The sequence below is a fragment of the Aulonocara stuartgranti genome (genome assembly GCF_965226115.1).
Source record: "Aulonocara stuartgranti genome assembly, chromosome: 1".
Taxonomy (NCBI): domain Eukaryota; kingdom Metazoa; phylum Chordata; class Actinopteri; order Cichliformes; family Cichlidae; genus Aulonocara; species Aulonocara stuartgranti.
This window is the reverse complement of record NC_138939.1, coordinates 1,354,013-1,369,368: the sequence shown is the minus strand read 5'-3', so window position 1 is coordinate 1,369,368 and position 15,356 is coordinate 1,354,013. Positions and strand designations below refer to the sequence as shown.

At 51.7% G+C, this 15,356-nt stretch overlaps 2 protein-coding genes across 3 annotated transcripts in view; one reads left to right on the top strand and one right to left on the bottom strand.

Moving 5' to 3' along the window:
* The window catches only part of LOC309702307 (tryptophan 5-hydroxylase 1-like), a 14,283-nt gene extending 11,383 nt beyond the window's left edge, over positions 1–2,900 (bottom strand). Inside the window, exon 1 of the mRNA XM_082526939.1 lies at positions 1,898–2,900. The gene's annotated coding sequence lies outside the window, so the exon portion shown is untranslated. The remainder of the gene's footprint in view (positions 1–1,897) is intronic.
* On the top strand, positions 758–15,356 carry LOC309702294 (AP-2 complex subunit alpha-2). Of its 2 annotated transcripts, XM_082526907.1 has the most exons (22): positions 761–1,024; positions 2,907–2,975; positions 3,609–3,751; positions 4,738–4,931; positions 5,859–5,988; positions 6,112–6,213; positions 6,295–6,403; positions 6,499–6,649; positions 7,291–7,459; positions 7,625–7,762; positions 7,846–8,028; positions 8,589–8,686; positions 8,947–9,178; positions 9,273–9,437; positions 9,812–9,948; positions 10,696–10,778; positions 10,917–11,008; positions 11,878–11,999; positions 12,351–12,467; positions 12,705–12,774; positions 13,280–13,414; positions 13,512–15,356. In XM_082526907.1, the coding sequence occupies exons 1-22, from the start codon at positions 958–960 to the stop codon at positions 13,587–13,589; spliced, it is 2,784 nt and encodes a 927-aa protein (XP_082383033.1). In that variant the 5' UTR covers positions 761–957; the 3' UTR covers positions 13,590–15,356. The 2 variants fall into 2 exon arrangements, with proteins under 2 accessions (XP_082383032.1, XP_082383033.1); XM_082526906.1 differs by lacking the exons at positions 11,878–11,999; positions 12,351–12,467; positions 12,705–12,774; positions 13,280–13,414; positions 13,512–15,356 and having other exon boundaries at positions 758–1,024; positions 6,499–6,653; positions 7,295–7,459; positions 10,917–11,159.

Below are 15,356 nucleotides of genomic sequence, written 5' to 3'. Positions count from 1 at the left end.
GGTTTTAGGACTGAGCCTGTATCAGTGCAGAGACACGAGTCCATAATTACACTGGCTGTGTGAAAGGTTTTGTCCAGCCAGCAACAAACGTTTGGACCTTGACGTGTCTCGGACTGTTTGTCACTTTCATTTGGAAAGTCTGTAATTACTCCACATAACTAAGACACATGTTCCACCATAGACATTACTGCAGTTTAACTGAGGCTCAAATAGAGACAGGAAGAAGAAGAGCTTCACACAGAAGGAAGTCTCTCAGTTTGAAAAACGAGCCAATTATTTAGACAGTGTCCTCATTAATTCATCGATATGCTTATCAAATTTCAGAAATTCATCCATCATTTCTCTTCCACTTATCCGATTCAGGGTTGTGTGGGCGCTGGGGCCTATCCCAGCTACCACAGGGCGGGAGGCCTGGTACGTCCAGGACAGGTCGCCAGTCTGTCACAGGGCCTCCAGAAATTCATCAAAAGATGAATCTCCGCCTTATAACCCAGCTGTTTGTCTTGATGTCATAACGTCAATTACAAAGAAGTTGGGGCGTTTATAAAAGTACATAAAAACAGAATGCAAGTCACAACATATCAAATGTGTAAACTGAAAAAATGAATAAAAGTTTTAATAAAAAAGACTGAGTGTGAAGACAGCAGTCTCCCAAACATCTGGGAGCTCTCCCGTCCTCGGTGCTCATGCTCCAGATGTTCTGGGCCGCTGAAAGGTGAGGACTGGGCCGGGTGCGTTCACTCAGTTGAGTGGGTAAAGCGAACATGTTTGGGACGCGGCCCGCCTTAGGAGGCTGGAACAGGGCGTTTCCGCGCTGAAGGGGACGCGGCCCGTCTGGTTCCCGTCTCGGTCATATGTCGGGGCTCCTGGTGCTCGCAGCGGCGGTTCCACAGACAGAGTTCAGAGTTCGAGCAGCGCGTTGTCCGGGTCAGCTGAAGCCCCCCAGCAGCGGAGAGGATGCCGGCGGTGTCTAAAGGGGACGGGATGCGCGGACTGGCCGTGTTCATCTCCGACATCAGGAACTGTGAGTTTGTCTCCTTCACCCCGCAGCTAGGCACGGCTAGCCTCTGTACCGCGGGGACCTCAGGGAACCTGCCCGGGTGGGGGACTTCGAGCCCGGGGTCAGTTTCCCGCCCCTGCCGCCCTCGTTCTGGACACATTTACCCCGTTAAAGTGGGATAAACTCCCGCCCAGCGCTCAAGCCTCCCCGGCTAATCACCGCTAGCTGCTAGCTGCTAACGTCACCGTGTCAAAGGGCGTGGGCCGCCGTGGGGAGATAACCAAACCGTCACTTTTTAACTGCGTGAGCTGCTTTATCAGGCCAACATGAGCGGCTCAGTGCCGCCTTAGCAGGTCGTAAAAGTCGGTGTGTAAAGTCTCCGGTCCACCGCCTCAGTTGGCGTTAGCTGGAATTAACGTTAATCGCAAAAAGTAACGCAAAACGGTAATCTGAGTACTCGCGAAAGAGCGAGAGGAGGCGGTGCTGCTCTCCAGGGGGGTTAGAGAAAACCAGCAGCGGGTTTAATAAAAGCTTGAAATGAGAGTGTGTCCGTGTTAGTGGGCAGGTGCACAGGAAAGGTGAGACGGAGGCAGGTAGACAGTTCCCGTGTTTCTGTTTGCTGGTCGTGGGAACGAGTTACAGCTACAGTAACTGAACCAGCTGCTGTGTGACGGTACGGCTCTGCGGTACCTGCACGATGACCAGTCCAGTGGCTTTTGGCCTCTTTCAGCATCCTTACACTCTGTGACAACTCTGACCCCTGACCTTGACCCTGAAACACTAAAGTCAGGTGACTTTCACCCACGTGGTGCCTTACAGCCTTTTCCTCTGGTCCCCTGTGAGATTTTGATAGGAAGTATCTTTTATATTGTGTTTGTGTTATTGTTGGGTCCTTACCTACAGTATAAACCCAGAGATGGCTGTTGTTGTGAGGTGGTGTTGTATAAATAAAGCCGCTGTTGTAGGTGACGGTGTTGCAGAACTGCACGTTAGTGTTCTGGGTGAGAAAACAGGCCTCAGAGCTTCCTGTTGCTGCCCCGACACAAACCGTCCTGACTGATTTTATTCTGCAGCGTCCGGCTGCTGCTGCTCTGCTGGTTTTGTTCATGCTGGCGTTTCAGGGTGACTTATTCTGAATCCACCACAGCAGCTTACTGTGATTCACAGTTCAAAATAAGCCTTCTGTATTTGATAGTGCAGTTGATTCAGGCCCTCTGTGTTCGCACAGGCTGTCAGTGAGTGCTCCCACATCCACTCTGCTCCCTTCACCTCTTATTATCCGGTCAATGTGAAATGTTGGCGAACGCTCATCAGGTTATAAATCACGTTCTTCACAACAAAGCACATGAAAAATGTTCCTACTGTCACAATCAGAGACTGTACATCAAGATGGATTTAGCTGAAAGGTAAATCTGACACAGAAGTGTCTTAAACCATCCAGCAGGGGGCGACTCCTGCGGTTGCAGAGAGAAGTCTGATTGGATGGAAGTCTGTGAGAAAAAGAGGCTCCGGCTCAGCTGACCTGAGCTCAGTAAACACTGTGATGATGGTTTATGGTCTCAGCCGCTGGTTTCGGGGCTTACTGAACAAAGCGTGATGTTCGATTTGGAGGTTTTGGTCACAACAGAGCGAGAAAGGAGCAGGAAGCGGGGAGGATTAGCTCTGGGTGATCCTGCTGCGTCATCAGGTCTACGCTTCAAAAACAGGCGGCCTGAGGTTCCTGCTTCTGGAGATAATAAAGTAAAGATATGTCACTGCTTCATCAGGAAGCTCTTATGTTGTAGTGTGCGATTAAACCCGGACGCCACGTTCCTCAGCGGGGGCGGGTCCTTTAAAAAAGGCAGGATGTTGTATTCATGAGTGATCGCAGCTCTGTGCATGCTGAGTAACGCTGATCTGTCTGCAGGTAAAAGTAAAGAGGCCGAGATAAAGAGGATAAACAAGGAGCTGGCAAACATCCGCTCCAAATTTAAAGGTAGGTGATGGAGAAACGAGCTCGCCGAGTCACCTGACCTGCTTCCTGCTTCCTGTCCCGACTGCTTTGTGTTGCCCTGTGAAACCTCACTGACTCTCTGGTTGCTGCTGTTTCTCCTGTTGCCACCTGTTCCTCACTGCCTATAATTAGTCTGCTGCAGAGAGGAGGCGATATGCGGGCAGGGAGTGTCCACATAGCGCCTCCTCTCCGCCCTCTCCACCCGGCATTCAGGCCTTTCCACTGTGTCCACATGTCTCTGCAACTGTGCTCCTTATCCATGAAGTACTGAGGCTGGCGTAAAACAATCTTTCTTCAGTTTTATTTGATGATGACGTTTCCAAACACTGAATAAAAGCCCAGTCATTCAAAAATAAAGATTGTGTGTTTGATGTTGCACTGCTGCAGATCCTGAACCTCCCACTCTCACTGGGTTTGGATTATTTGACTAGATTTGAATCAGACAAAGTCCACCTGCTTTCCCCTCAGAGCCTCAGCTGTTTGGAATAAAATGCTGCTGTTTATCACATAGACATTAAAGTAAGTGTGTGTGTGTGTGTGTGTGTGTGTGTGTGTGTGTGTGTGTGTGTGTGTGTGTGTGTGTGCGTGCGTGCGTGCGTGCGTGCGCGCGCGCAGGAGACAAGGCGTTGGATGGCTACAGTAAAAAGAAGTATGTCTGCAAGCTGCTCTTCATCTTCCTTCTGGGCCACGACATCGACTTCGGGCACATGGAGGCAGTCAACCTCCTGAGCTCCAACAAGTACACGGAGAAGCAGATCGTGAGTGTCGGAGCCGCTCGGCCGCCATGTTTCAGGGTTATCACGTGCGAGAGCGTCAGGACCGCCCCCTCACGCCGCTCTGTGGTCTCTGCTTCTGGGTTGATAAACACATTTGTTCCAAATGTTTTTATTGCAGTGCCGCTCGTTTCCCTTTCGCGGCGTCCTGGTGGGTTTTTTTTTTAAACCTCTAATGAAGCAGGCAGTAATAACTGTGTAATAACAACTTTACCAACAGTGTTCTGGATGAGAGTGACGTGAATCGGCTCAAATCATTTCAGCTCCGAGAGACTAGATTTTATTTCCAGCTTTCCACCTGTCCCGTCTCTAAAAGTCCACACTCGCTGTGGTCGTATCTCTGGGTCAGACAGAGCTAGCTGCCTTTGACTTGAGCTCTCCGAGCGTCTCTGAGGGTCTGTGCTGAGATTCAGAGCTGTTGGCGGGCATCCTTCCTGCTGAGCGCTGGAGGCGGAGCTGCAGGCGCCATAGGCTATAAACTCACTGTGTAGGACCTCACCAGACTCCACTTAAAGTGTGACAGAAGAATGTTAATTTTGCTGCAAACGTAAATTGTTATCTCTGCGACCCTGACGTGGGGTAGCTGTCGTTAATCAGCTTCTGATCAGTTTTATTTCATTGATCAGTTTTTTGTTTCCTTAAAGGAAACGAGTGAGCGTGTGGAGGCGGATCATTGTCACAGCACGGCGTCCTCCAAAGCCTCAACGACTGTTCAGTTACACGAGTAATCCAGTAAAAATACTTTAAGCACGAGACTAACACGAGTTTGATAAATGATGATGATCGTCAGGGCAGCCGATTCGAGAGTCGCTGGGATCAGCTGATGTTTTGGTAACAGAGGCCACGCCTCCAGCTGCTCCGTGTGGGTGGTGCTGACGCTCCGGCTCTGCTGTGTGTGTTTGTGGATTTCCAGAGTCAGAGAGAGAAAGAATATCCCGTCACGTGACCTTTGCCGTGTCTCCTCCTTTCAGGGTTACCTCTTCATCTCAGTGCTGGTCAACTCCAACAGCGACCTGATCCGCCTCATCAACAACGGCATCAAAAACGACCTCGCCAGCCGCAACCCCACCTTCATGAACCTGGCCCTGCACTGCATCGCCAACGTGGGCAGCAGAGAGATGGCGGAGGCGTTCGCCTCGGAGATTCCCAGAGTCTTAGTGGCCGGGTTCGTTCTTAAACACGTTTTAGCTCAGAGCGGCTCAAAGTCCTTTAATATCAGTTTGTTTGTGTTGGTCATGAACCTGGTTCAGGGTCAGCTGTGGGCGCTCGTGAGAAATACGACGTCAATTATGTAGATTGTTGCAGCAGCGGTTTGTAAGGCACCAAATCCAACCTGACATTATCTGAGATTGACTGCTGTGGCCTGAAGCGCAGCGCCGTCACTCATTACACATTAATAAAGCCGACCTCATTACACAGTGACGATCCACAGGCCAGTGTGTGGGTAACAGGCCGTGAAACAGATGAGCAGGCGGATGAATAACCACACACGCACATCTCCATCCTTCCAGTCATTACAGACAGCTGTCTCCTCACTCACAGCTGGAGTCAGCACTCGACCTCCATCCAGTAAAACGAGCGGCTGTTACGGGCCGTCGGCACTTTGGTAAACGTTTCCGGAAACAACCCTTAAAAGCGACGTTATAGATGAGGATTCGTGTTCAGACTGAAACGCACATGTTGATGTTCTGTTTGGGCCTCAGCCCACAGTCGACACTTAATCGGGGAACTAGTTCTTGGAGGAGGGATACTCTGACAGGGAAGTGGGGCCAGTGTGATGCAACAGAAATCAGTTACAAATCAAAGAACAGCAAAAAAATTGCAAACCTCCTTCTGGGCCAGACTGGAAGCGACGGATCAGATTTTTACTGGGAACAAGCTCGCGAGTGAACGATAAGAAAACAGCGATCGTGGTGCATCAGCTTAATGAAATAACACAGAGCTGGTGTGAACAGTCTGAGCAGACTGTAGGTCTAAGCCTGTGTAATCTGATGTAGTCTGATTACCAATGGGTAATGTGGGCGTGTCCTCGGCTGCTCGCTGCTGGTGTTCTTCCTGTTTGGTGAACTCGTGTCGCCGTTGCTTCTCTCAGGGACACGATGGACAGCGTGAAGCAGAGCGCAGCTCTGTGTCTGTTACGGCTCAACAGGACGTCGCCCGACCTCGTGCCCATGGGCGAATGGACCACACGGGTCGTCCATCTGCTGAACGATCAGCACCTGGTGAGACTCCGCCTCCTCGTGGCGAGCTAAATACTTATATTTATCGTGAGAACGAGCTGATCGATGTGATGCCGTAGTTTAAACCCCGCCCTGAAACGCTGACTCTGCCTTCCTTTATTTCAGGGCGTGGTGACGGCAGCCACCAGCCTCATCACCACTCTGGCCCAGAAGAATCCGGATGACTTTAAGACCTCCGTGTCACTGGCGGTGGCCCGGCTCAGCAGGGTGGGTGTCCGTGTGACCCTCCGCGTCGCTCGGCTCAATCATAAACCAGCGGGGACGTTAATCTCCTTCCTGTTTGTTTAGATCGTGACGTCGGCGTCCATCGACCTGCAGGACTACACGTACTACTTTGTGGCTGCCCCGTGGCTGTCCGTCAAACTGCTGCGCCTGCTGCAGTGCTACCCTCCTCCAGGTACGGCACACACGCGTTAGTCCACCACGAATAAGTAAAGGTCTGAGAGGCGTAACCGTGGCGACGGGGCTTGAAGCGTCTGGTTTTCTTTGCAGAGGACGCCGCTCTGAGAAGTCGTCTCACCGAGTGTTTAGAGACCATCCTCAATAAAGCCCAGGAACCTCCGAAGTCCAAGAAGGTCCAACACTCCAACGCCAAGAACGCCGTTCTGTTTGAAGCCATCGCCCTCATCATCCACCATGACAGGCAGGTCATACACGCTTTGTTTATCCCCAAGTGTGGGGGAGAAAACAAAACATCCGTCAGTTTGCTTTTGCATGTGGGCGGGGCCAGTGCCTAGCACAGCTGTCATTGGGTGAGAGGCGGGAACACCTGGGCTGGCCGCCAGTCTGTCGCGGGGAGGGCGCAGAGACAGACCCATCACCTGTGATCGAGACGAAATGTAACAGGAATCAGGTTTGTGTGTAAAATGCAAGGCATTGCCATGGAAACCAGAACAAAGAGCTCAGTAAGTACAAATTTAACTCAAACACAAAGTCAGTAAGTAATAAATTAAAAGTACTAATTTAAGTTAAATGTTAAAAAACAGAAAATATGAGCTCAGTAAGTTACACTGAAATATTTAACATTTTAAAATGTTCAAATTTAAATGTACAAAGTAAAAATATGCAAAAAGCTCAACGTGATGAAATCAGATTAAAAACAAACAAACATGAGATGATGTCAGAGGGCTGAGCGAGCAGCTGCTGTGCAGATGTGCTGCAGTGTAGAGAGGGGTTCCTGGGCCCGGCCCACGTTCCTGACACGCGTAGCTCCGGTCGTCCTCGGACGTCATCGTGTTCGGGTGTCGTATCTGAGCCTCACGCTTGTCCCCCGTTGTCTCCCAGCGAGCCCACCCTGTTGGTACGAGCCTGTAACCAGCTGGGCCAGTTCCTCCAGCACAGAGAAACCAACCTCCGTTACCTGGCGTTGGAGAGCATGTGCACGCTGGCCAGCTCCGAATTTTCCCACGAGGCCGTGAAGACGCACATGGAGACTGTGATCAACGCTCTGAAGGTGAGTCTCGCTCAGCTGGACGTCAGTCGTCCGTTCCTCCTCAACTTGGACAAAACTCAAAGGTTTGGTTCGGTTCAATCTTTGAACACTAAAAACTAGTCTTGCCAATAAGTCTGACCTTTACTTTGAAATTCACACTTGCTTCCTGGTGTCTGTCCCGTGCAGACGGAGAGAGATGTGAGTGTTCGCCAGCGCGCCGTGGATCTGCTCTACGCCATGTGCGACCGCAGCAACGCCAAGCAGATCGTAGCAGAGATGCTTAGCTACCTGGAGACCGCCGACTACTCCATCAGAGAGGAGATAGTGGGTCGTGATGTCAGCACGTTTCGCTGTTCGCTTTAAGTGGCGTGAGCGCTCGTCTTCAGCCTCTGGCTTCTCTTCCTCAGGTGCTCAAAGTGGCCATCCTGGCGGAGAAGTACGCCGTGGACTACACCTGGTACGTGGACACCATCCTGAACCTGATCCGCATCGCTGGGGACTACGTCAGCGAGGAGGTCTGGTACCGCGTCATCCAGATCGTCATAAACCGAGACGACGTCCAAGGTTACGCCGCCAAGACCGTGTTTGAGGTGAGCCTCGCTGCTGTCCCTGAACGCTACAGAGCTCACCGCTGTTTAAGACTTGTGCGGTGAATCTTTGTCGAGCTGGCGCCGCTGCCAGCTTCATGCTCACGCGCGGTGTATTTGACATGTGGTCGCACAGGGATCCGACGGCACCGACCCGGCCAATCACAGTAGCTGCAGGCTGCACTGCTGTGACGTGTAGTTATATTTGCAGGGAGCAGCGTGTCGGGGTACGGCGCAGATTTAACTCGCACTTCTTTTCCCAGCAGACACGTTCAGAGTGGCTTCAGTCTGTGATCATGTGATCAGGTTTTATTCTGTCCGGACGTTTGGGTTTCTTTAAAGGCTCCAAACGGCTGTGTGACACACAAGTTTAACTGGCTCGATCATTGAACACTGAGGTCCTCACGGAGGAAACGAGTGGGCTTAAAGCTCTTTGATTGGTCGGTTGGATGAAGGAATCCTTCATGAACGCAGCTGTGATCCTGAATGTGTCTCCGGCCCGTGTGACTGGTTCGTTTGTGTCTTCTACCGTCTCATGAAGTCACTTCCTCTCTGACCTGCAGGCGCTGCAAGCCCCCGCCTGCCACGAGAACCTGGTGAAGGTGGGCGGGTACATCCTGGGGGAGTTCGGTAACCTGATTGCTGGTGACTCGCGCTCCAGGTACAAACCACACCCACAGCTGATCATCACAGTCCAGGGGATGTTTGTCTGGTCTCGTTGTTATTTGAGATTTTTATTAGAAAGAATAATAAATAGTTTCTGAGCTCTTCTCTCATTCTGGACGATTTTGTGACAGAATAGGAAAAATGTGCCGGCAGACTTTAGGAAACGTGTCATTTGTCAGTAAAGCTGACGCGTCGCTGCTGAAGCTGACGGGACCGCTCGCAGGTTTCACCGCGACTCTGTCTCCTCTTCCTCAGCCCTCTGGTCCAGTTCAATCTCCTTCACTCCAAGTTCCACCTGTGCTCTGTGCCGACTCGGGCGCTGCTGCTGTCGGCGTATATCAAGTTCATCAACTTGTTTCCAGAAGTGAAAGCCACCATCCAGGACGTCCTGCGCTCCGACAGCCAGCTGCGCAACGCAGACGTGGAGCTTCAGCAGCGAGCCGTCGAGTACCTGAGGCTCAGCTGCATCGCCAGCACCGACATCCTGGTGCGTTAACCCCCCAGCTATAAGACCCGCCGACGTGGCGACATCTGTCGTGAACTAGCACTGATGCTAACTGACTTCCTGTTTCTCTGCACAGGCCACCGTCCTGGAGGAAATGCCGCCGTTCCCGGAGAGGGAGTCCTCCATTCTGGCCAAGCTGAAGAAGAAGAAAGGACCTGGAAAACTGCCAGACATGGACGATAGTCGCCGCAGCGTCAACGGCAGCACGGAGCACAGCGAGAACACCGACACCACGAACAAGGTAACCACAGAAGCAGAGCTGTGATTGGCTGCTGTGAAATCTGCCCATACCTGTTTAAAAGCCTGCAGCAGGTCGCTATTGCAGTCTGCGTGCGCAGGCTGCCTTTAGCAGCTCGTCCTTCATCTTCAAACTCTGTCCGTCTTCTTCTTCACTGTTGGATGACCTTCTCCCTCCTGACAGGCCCCGCCCCTCCTCCTCTGATAGGAACATGGTGCTGTCAGCCTGACTTGGTAAACAGTAGCTGCACTGATGAGCGCGCTGCTCGATCAGCTGTGAATCGATTCATTGGTGAAAGCAGAGATTCAATCCTGGCAGGAGGGTGTAGTTCACACCTCCACCTGTTCTCACTTTGTTTGCTGGTATCTGTCTTCCAGAGCTCCACCCACTCTTTTACGGATGTCCTGAATCTAAACCCCGCCCCCTCATCAGGAGCCAATCTGCTCATCGACGTGTTTTCCGAGAGCTCCGCCCCCGCTGCAGCCACAGACGTATCGGAGGAGAACTTCCCCAGGTGGGGTTCAGCTGCAGTGACCTGCACTGATGTTTCTGTGAGTCTGTCTCGTCTCAGCGATGCTGCAGCGCGTTCAGGTTTGCAGCGTTGGTTCATGCACAGCTGTCTGAAGGCTGACCACTGCTGCAGCTTTGCAAACAGCCATGAACTTTGACCTTTCTCACGCTAACTGAGGCCTGTAGAGACCGAGACTGAGCTCTTGGGTTTACCGTGTGACCTCAGGGTGACCGTGTGTCGATGGAGGTGCTCACGCCGCTCTCACAGCGCTGCAGAGTCGTCCACGAGGATGCCCGTGTAACGTGACATAAAAGTGTCGTGTTGTGAGTGTTGTGTGAAGCAGGCAGGTTGCACGTGACCTCGGCTGTGTGTGTGAAGCTGTGTCACGCCTGCTGTTTGCACACCTTGAACCAGACGGTGTGAAACTCTCAACATACAAACTGCCGCAGGTTTCTTTGCAGTGCCGTGCATCCCGCTGCTGCAGAGAGCGGGATGCACGGCCTGACAGGAGGTTAGCCTCTGACATCACCGAATGCCGCGTTTACCTCTGTACGCCGTCGTTCCTCGTTGTTAGCGATGCGAGTCATTCCAGTGGCCGCTCTGAGATCTGCACAAGATGAAGTGAATGAACAGATCGCTAAACCTGTGGGCGTGGCCGAGCTTTACCGCCGTGCTCGGCCTCACGATGATGTCTCTTCTTCACACAGACGTTTCCTTTGTGTAACTGTCGTCACGTTTTCCTTCTTCCAGGTTTGTTTGTAAGAACAACGGCGTGATCTACGAGAACCAGCTGTTACAGATCGGGCTGAAGTCTGAGTACCGGCAGAACCTCGGTGAGCAGCCGCTCGTTAAATCGAGGTTTAAAAAGCACAACCTCCTCCTGCCAGACTCAGGCTAAAATCTCGTTATCTTTGTTTTTTCTGTGAAGCTTTGTTATTATTGCTGCCTGACTTTGACGGTCACCCTCGCAGGTCGCATGTATGTGTTCTACGGAAACAAGACGTCCACCCAGTTCCTCAGCTTCTCCTCCTCAGTGAGCAGCAGCGACGCACTCAAGTCTCATATCCTTTCATGACAAACCTCGTAATTCTGCTTCAGCACAGCGAACCAGAGCACGAGGAGCTCCCACTTCAGCTCTGCACGACTCAGAAAACCACTCGGGGGGCCGAGGCGGCCCTGGAGAGGGTTGGGAAACTTTAACATCATGACCCAGGTGGCGAGTACAGCCGAGCAGAGGCGACGAGACCCTCTTTAAATATTTATATTCTGTTTTCTACAGAAATGCATCCGATTCTTTAGCATCTCTGTGTCTGTGGGCGTGGTGTCCTGTGACGACCGCGCCCCCCTGAAACAAGTTCAGAAAAACAAACGTCGGCCTCCAAAGTGCAGGAAAACCCAATCAGAGCAGATTTAAAATGCTGTGACATCAGAATATCTCCAGAGCGATCAAAGACGTCCCGGTGGGTGAAACTGACTGTGAGATACCCGCTGAACTTCCTGTTCCATCAGAGCTGTGGAAGCTGATGCATGTTTACTACCAGTCCTCTGTTTGTACTGTGTGTCTGTGCACTCACATCATCACGGCCGAGAGTAACAGGGAGCAGGTTTATAATTACAATAGCATGAAGCTGACCTCTGAGTGGAGCAGACTGAAACACCAGAGCAGACGAGTTGGACGTCATGCGCTCGCACGTTAAATCTTTGGTGCTAGTGTTTGTGTCGGGGGCCTGAACCGTAACGTCCTGCGTTTAAAAAGAATAAAATCCAGCTGAAAGTTTGAGTTTGATCACAGACGTGTGCACTCAGTAGTAGCACTCAGTAGTCGGAGAATAACCCCGTGAGTATCAGGAAGGCTCACTCAGAGGAGTTTGTGTCTCTGATGATGTGGAGCTCTGTGACCTTCAGTAGAGTCCTTAACGGTCGCGTCCACAGCTGAATGTCCACTCGAAGGCGGTCGACCCCGTGATAGAGGGCGGAGCTCAGATGCAGCAGATCCTGAACATCGAGTGTGTGTCAGACTTCAGCGATGCGCCGGTGCTCAACATCCAGTTCAGGTAGGTGTGTGTGTGTGTGTGTGTGTGTGTGTGTGTGTGTGTGTGTGTGTGCGCGCACGCGCACAGGTATTAACATCTTCATGGGGACCAAAACTTGGTAGTTTACTATCCTCGTGGGGACCAAAATCCGGGTCCCAGGAGTTTGAAGGTATTTTTGAGAGTCAAAATGTGGTTTTAGTGTCAGGGTCACAGTTAGGTTCTGCTTAGGTTCAGGGTCAGGCATTCATTTTTGATGGGTAGGGTGGGGGCTAGGGAAAGCATTATGTCAATGAGATGTCCCCGCAAGGATATAAATACATACGTGTGTGTTTGTGTGCTCACTTCTGACTGCGTGTGTGTGCTCACGTTCAGGTATGGTGGGGCCCTGCAGAACATCGCTGTGAAGCTCCCCGTGATGCTCAACAAGTTCTTCCAGCCCACAGAGATGATGTCGCAGGACTTCTTCCAGCGCTGGAAGCAGCTCGGAGCGTAAGCGCAGCTTTCACTGATCAATACGCCGATCGATGGTCGATCGCTGCTGTGACTGAAAACACTTCAGCCTCTGAATTCGAGCGCTGACACCAAACATTTGTTCTGTTTTACGTCTGATCGATCTGAGAGAGCTCGAGTGTGTTTCTGTGAGGAGCTTTCAGGATTGGATAACGGGTCGGGGTTCAAATGGGTCACGTAGTAATCGAGGACTCGTTTCCTTCTGTTTGTCCGCAGTCCTCAGCAGGAGGTCCAGAAAATCTTCAAAGCCAAACACCCGATGGACACCGAGGTCGCCAAGGCCAAGGTAAAAAGACACAAATCACTTTGGCTGTAAACAAGTTTTTGTTCAGTTTTATTTCCGCAGCTAGAATCACAGCAGCCGCCCCCTCAGGCTGCTGCATGTCGTCAGGTGCAGTAAGATAACGAGCTGTTTGTGCTCAGGTGTCTAAAGTCTACTGACACCTAGTGGTCAGATGTTACACGCTGGAGTTTTGATGAGGATAAACTCCTCCTCTGACCCTCGGTTCAGGTGTGAGCCACCTGAGTCGTGCAGATGAGCCACAGAGTTACACAGTAATATAGCTGTATTATAGCAGTAATCAGATTACAGCATACGCTCTTCAGCCTGTGGAGATAAGACAAACGTGATCAGGAATTTGCTGCACAAACATCGAAGTTGAGGTCGGCACACAGGTAGCAGAGTGAGGCTGCGGCGTGGCGACCGCGAGACTCGCGGGCGTGCAGAGACGCTGACCGAAGCGTCCACGTTTATTCCCACGGTGTGAATATGAAAATGTATTTTTCTCCAGATTTTAGGTTTCGGTGTCGCTCTGCTGGACGGCGTCGATCCCAATCCTGCGAACTTTGTCGGAGCGGGAGTCGTTCACACGAAGACCACTCAGGTGGGCTGCCTGCTCAGACTGGAGCCCAACATGCAGGCTCAGGTAAACACACACACACACACACACACACACACACACACACACACACTCTCTGTGTGCAACCCTCACCTGTGTGTAACTCTGAGTGCTTCCTGTGCAGATGTACCGCCTCACGCTCCGGACCAGCAGGGACTCGGTGTCTCAGAGACTCTGCGAGCTGCTCTCAGAGCAGTTTTAGACTCGCCGCCTCTCACACCTCAGCTCCTGTACAGTGTAAAGTCTTTTTTATTTTTCTTGCTTTACATCTGAATGAATCCAAATGTATTTTTGCACACAGCTTTACTAATCACACTGCTTTAATCGTCCCTCACTGTGAGCGCCTCGCTGCAGGTCCTGACTCTGCCGCCTTTCCCTTTAGAGAACAATCCCACCAATCGCACGCCTTCAAACCAGAATCGCTCGATCAGAGGTCGGCGTCGTTTACCTCGGGAGGAAAAGCCGCAGCTTTTCTGTCTTTGGTGTAACAACGACTTCAGATGCTTGGGGCGGCTCTGCTTTTGCACATAAATTTTACACGATAATTCAGCAAAGACAAAAAGTCCTCGTAGAACACTAGCTAGGATCTTCTTATTGTGCTGGAGGTCATGAGGTCATGGGAGCGCGTCTGTTCTTCTTGTGCACCTCTGAACCGGTTGGCTCGCTTTCAGACACCAAACGGGAATGCTGCTCCTCCAGCCACGGATCCAAGCTTCCCGTTTGGAGCGGGACTTCCAGGGAGCCATCTAGGAATCTGCAGCAGGTGCAGAGGTGAACAAGGAGACGGCTTTGTAGGTTTGAAGGGGACGTGGCCCAAAAGTCATGAGTTAAAGGTGGCCTTTGACCTCGCCTCGTTCTTACCTCCAGATGGTCGAGTCTGTGAACGTTTGTTACTGAGAACATAAAGGCCTTACAAAGAGCCTCAATCACTGCCTCACACACTACGTTTGCCTTAAAGCACCGCTGCACTCTTCACATTTCTGTCGCTGTTTGCTGAATCTCCTGCGTTTGTGTGACGTGTCCTCATCCTGATCTGCGACGGCACACGTGACTAGTACAGAGCGAGCGTTCACGCGTGGGCTTCAGCCTCACAGACGTCGATGTGACAGAAAAAAAACGCTGTTTCCGGTGTTTACGCCTCACGCGGCGCCGTCACCGTTTCGGCTTCAGGTTCACGAAAAAGTCTCCATCGTTTTAAAGGAGACCGTCAGACGCCTCACCTGCAGTGCCTTCAAGGTGAACTCTGTTCAGCCTCTTTTACACCTGTGCCCTCATCGGCTGCTGACCCCGCAGCTCGCCCCTGCTGTCAGCACACAGTGAGCCAGGTACTCTGATTACTGAAGCTCAGCTTTGTCTCTGCTGACGCATCAGCCTTTGTGCTAAACATTAGAGATGTTGGAGGAACGTCCTGTACGTGGCAGGAAGCAGCTTGTTGAGCCAGCAGGTGAAGCCTGGCCTCTCCCGGCTGCAGTTTGGCACACGTGAGTTTGAGCTTTCAGGAGGCGATGAAACGATGTCTGAGCGTTGGTCGGCCCAGCAGGAAGCTCTCAGCGTTCTTCCTCGTTACTGCCCATAGAGAAGTGTTCAATGCCACGGGCTCAGTCGTCACGGCTTCACCTCAGAGCGAGGAAACTTTAAGGTCTGACCTCACGCTGTGGCTTCCAGCTCTCGCCGTCGTAGCTGGACGTCCTCTCAGTTTCTGTCCTGAAGCTAATCTGTAGACGAAGTTTTGCGACCCGTTGAAGCTCCGTGTGGCGGCTCAGGCCGAAGCAGCCGCTCGTCGCGTTTCCTGAACTTTACGTCTTTAAAATCCGTCGTCGCTCCTGACGGACGCTCGCGCTCAGTCACGTGTGCCTCGCTGAAGGATCGCACGCCATCGAAGCAGAAGAAACGGCTGCTGATGTCACTGTGATGTCATTTCAACATCCAAATGTGTTTTTACAAATAAACATATTTTACAAACTAATAA

Bases quoted from the DNA above. Each gene is read 5' to 3' on its own strand.
- LOC309702294 (XM_082526907.1), top strand. From the start codon at position 958: ATGCCGGCGGTGTCTAAAGGGGACGGGATGCGCGGACTGGCCGTGTTC. The intron at 5,989-6,111 runs GTGAGACTCCGC...CCTTTATTTCAG, and splicing joins TGCTGAACGATCAGCACCTG to GGCGTGGTGACGGCAGCCAC. The intron at 12,000-12,350 runs GTAGGTGTGTGT...GCTCACGTTCAG, and splicing joins GTGCTCAACATCCAGTTCAG to GTATGGTGGGGCCCTGCAGA.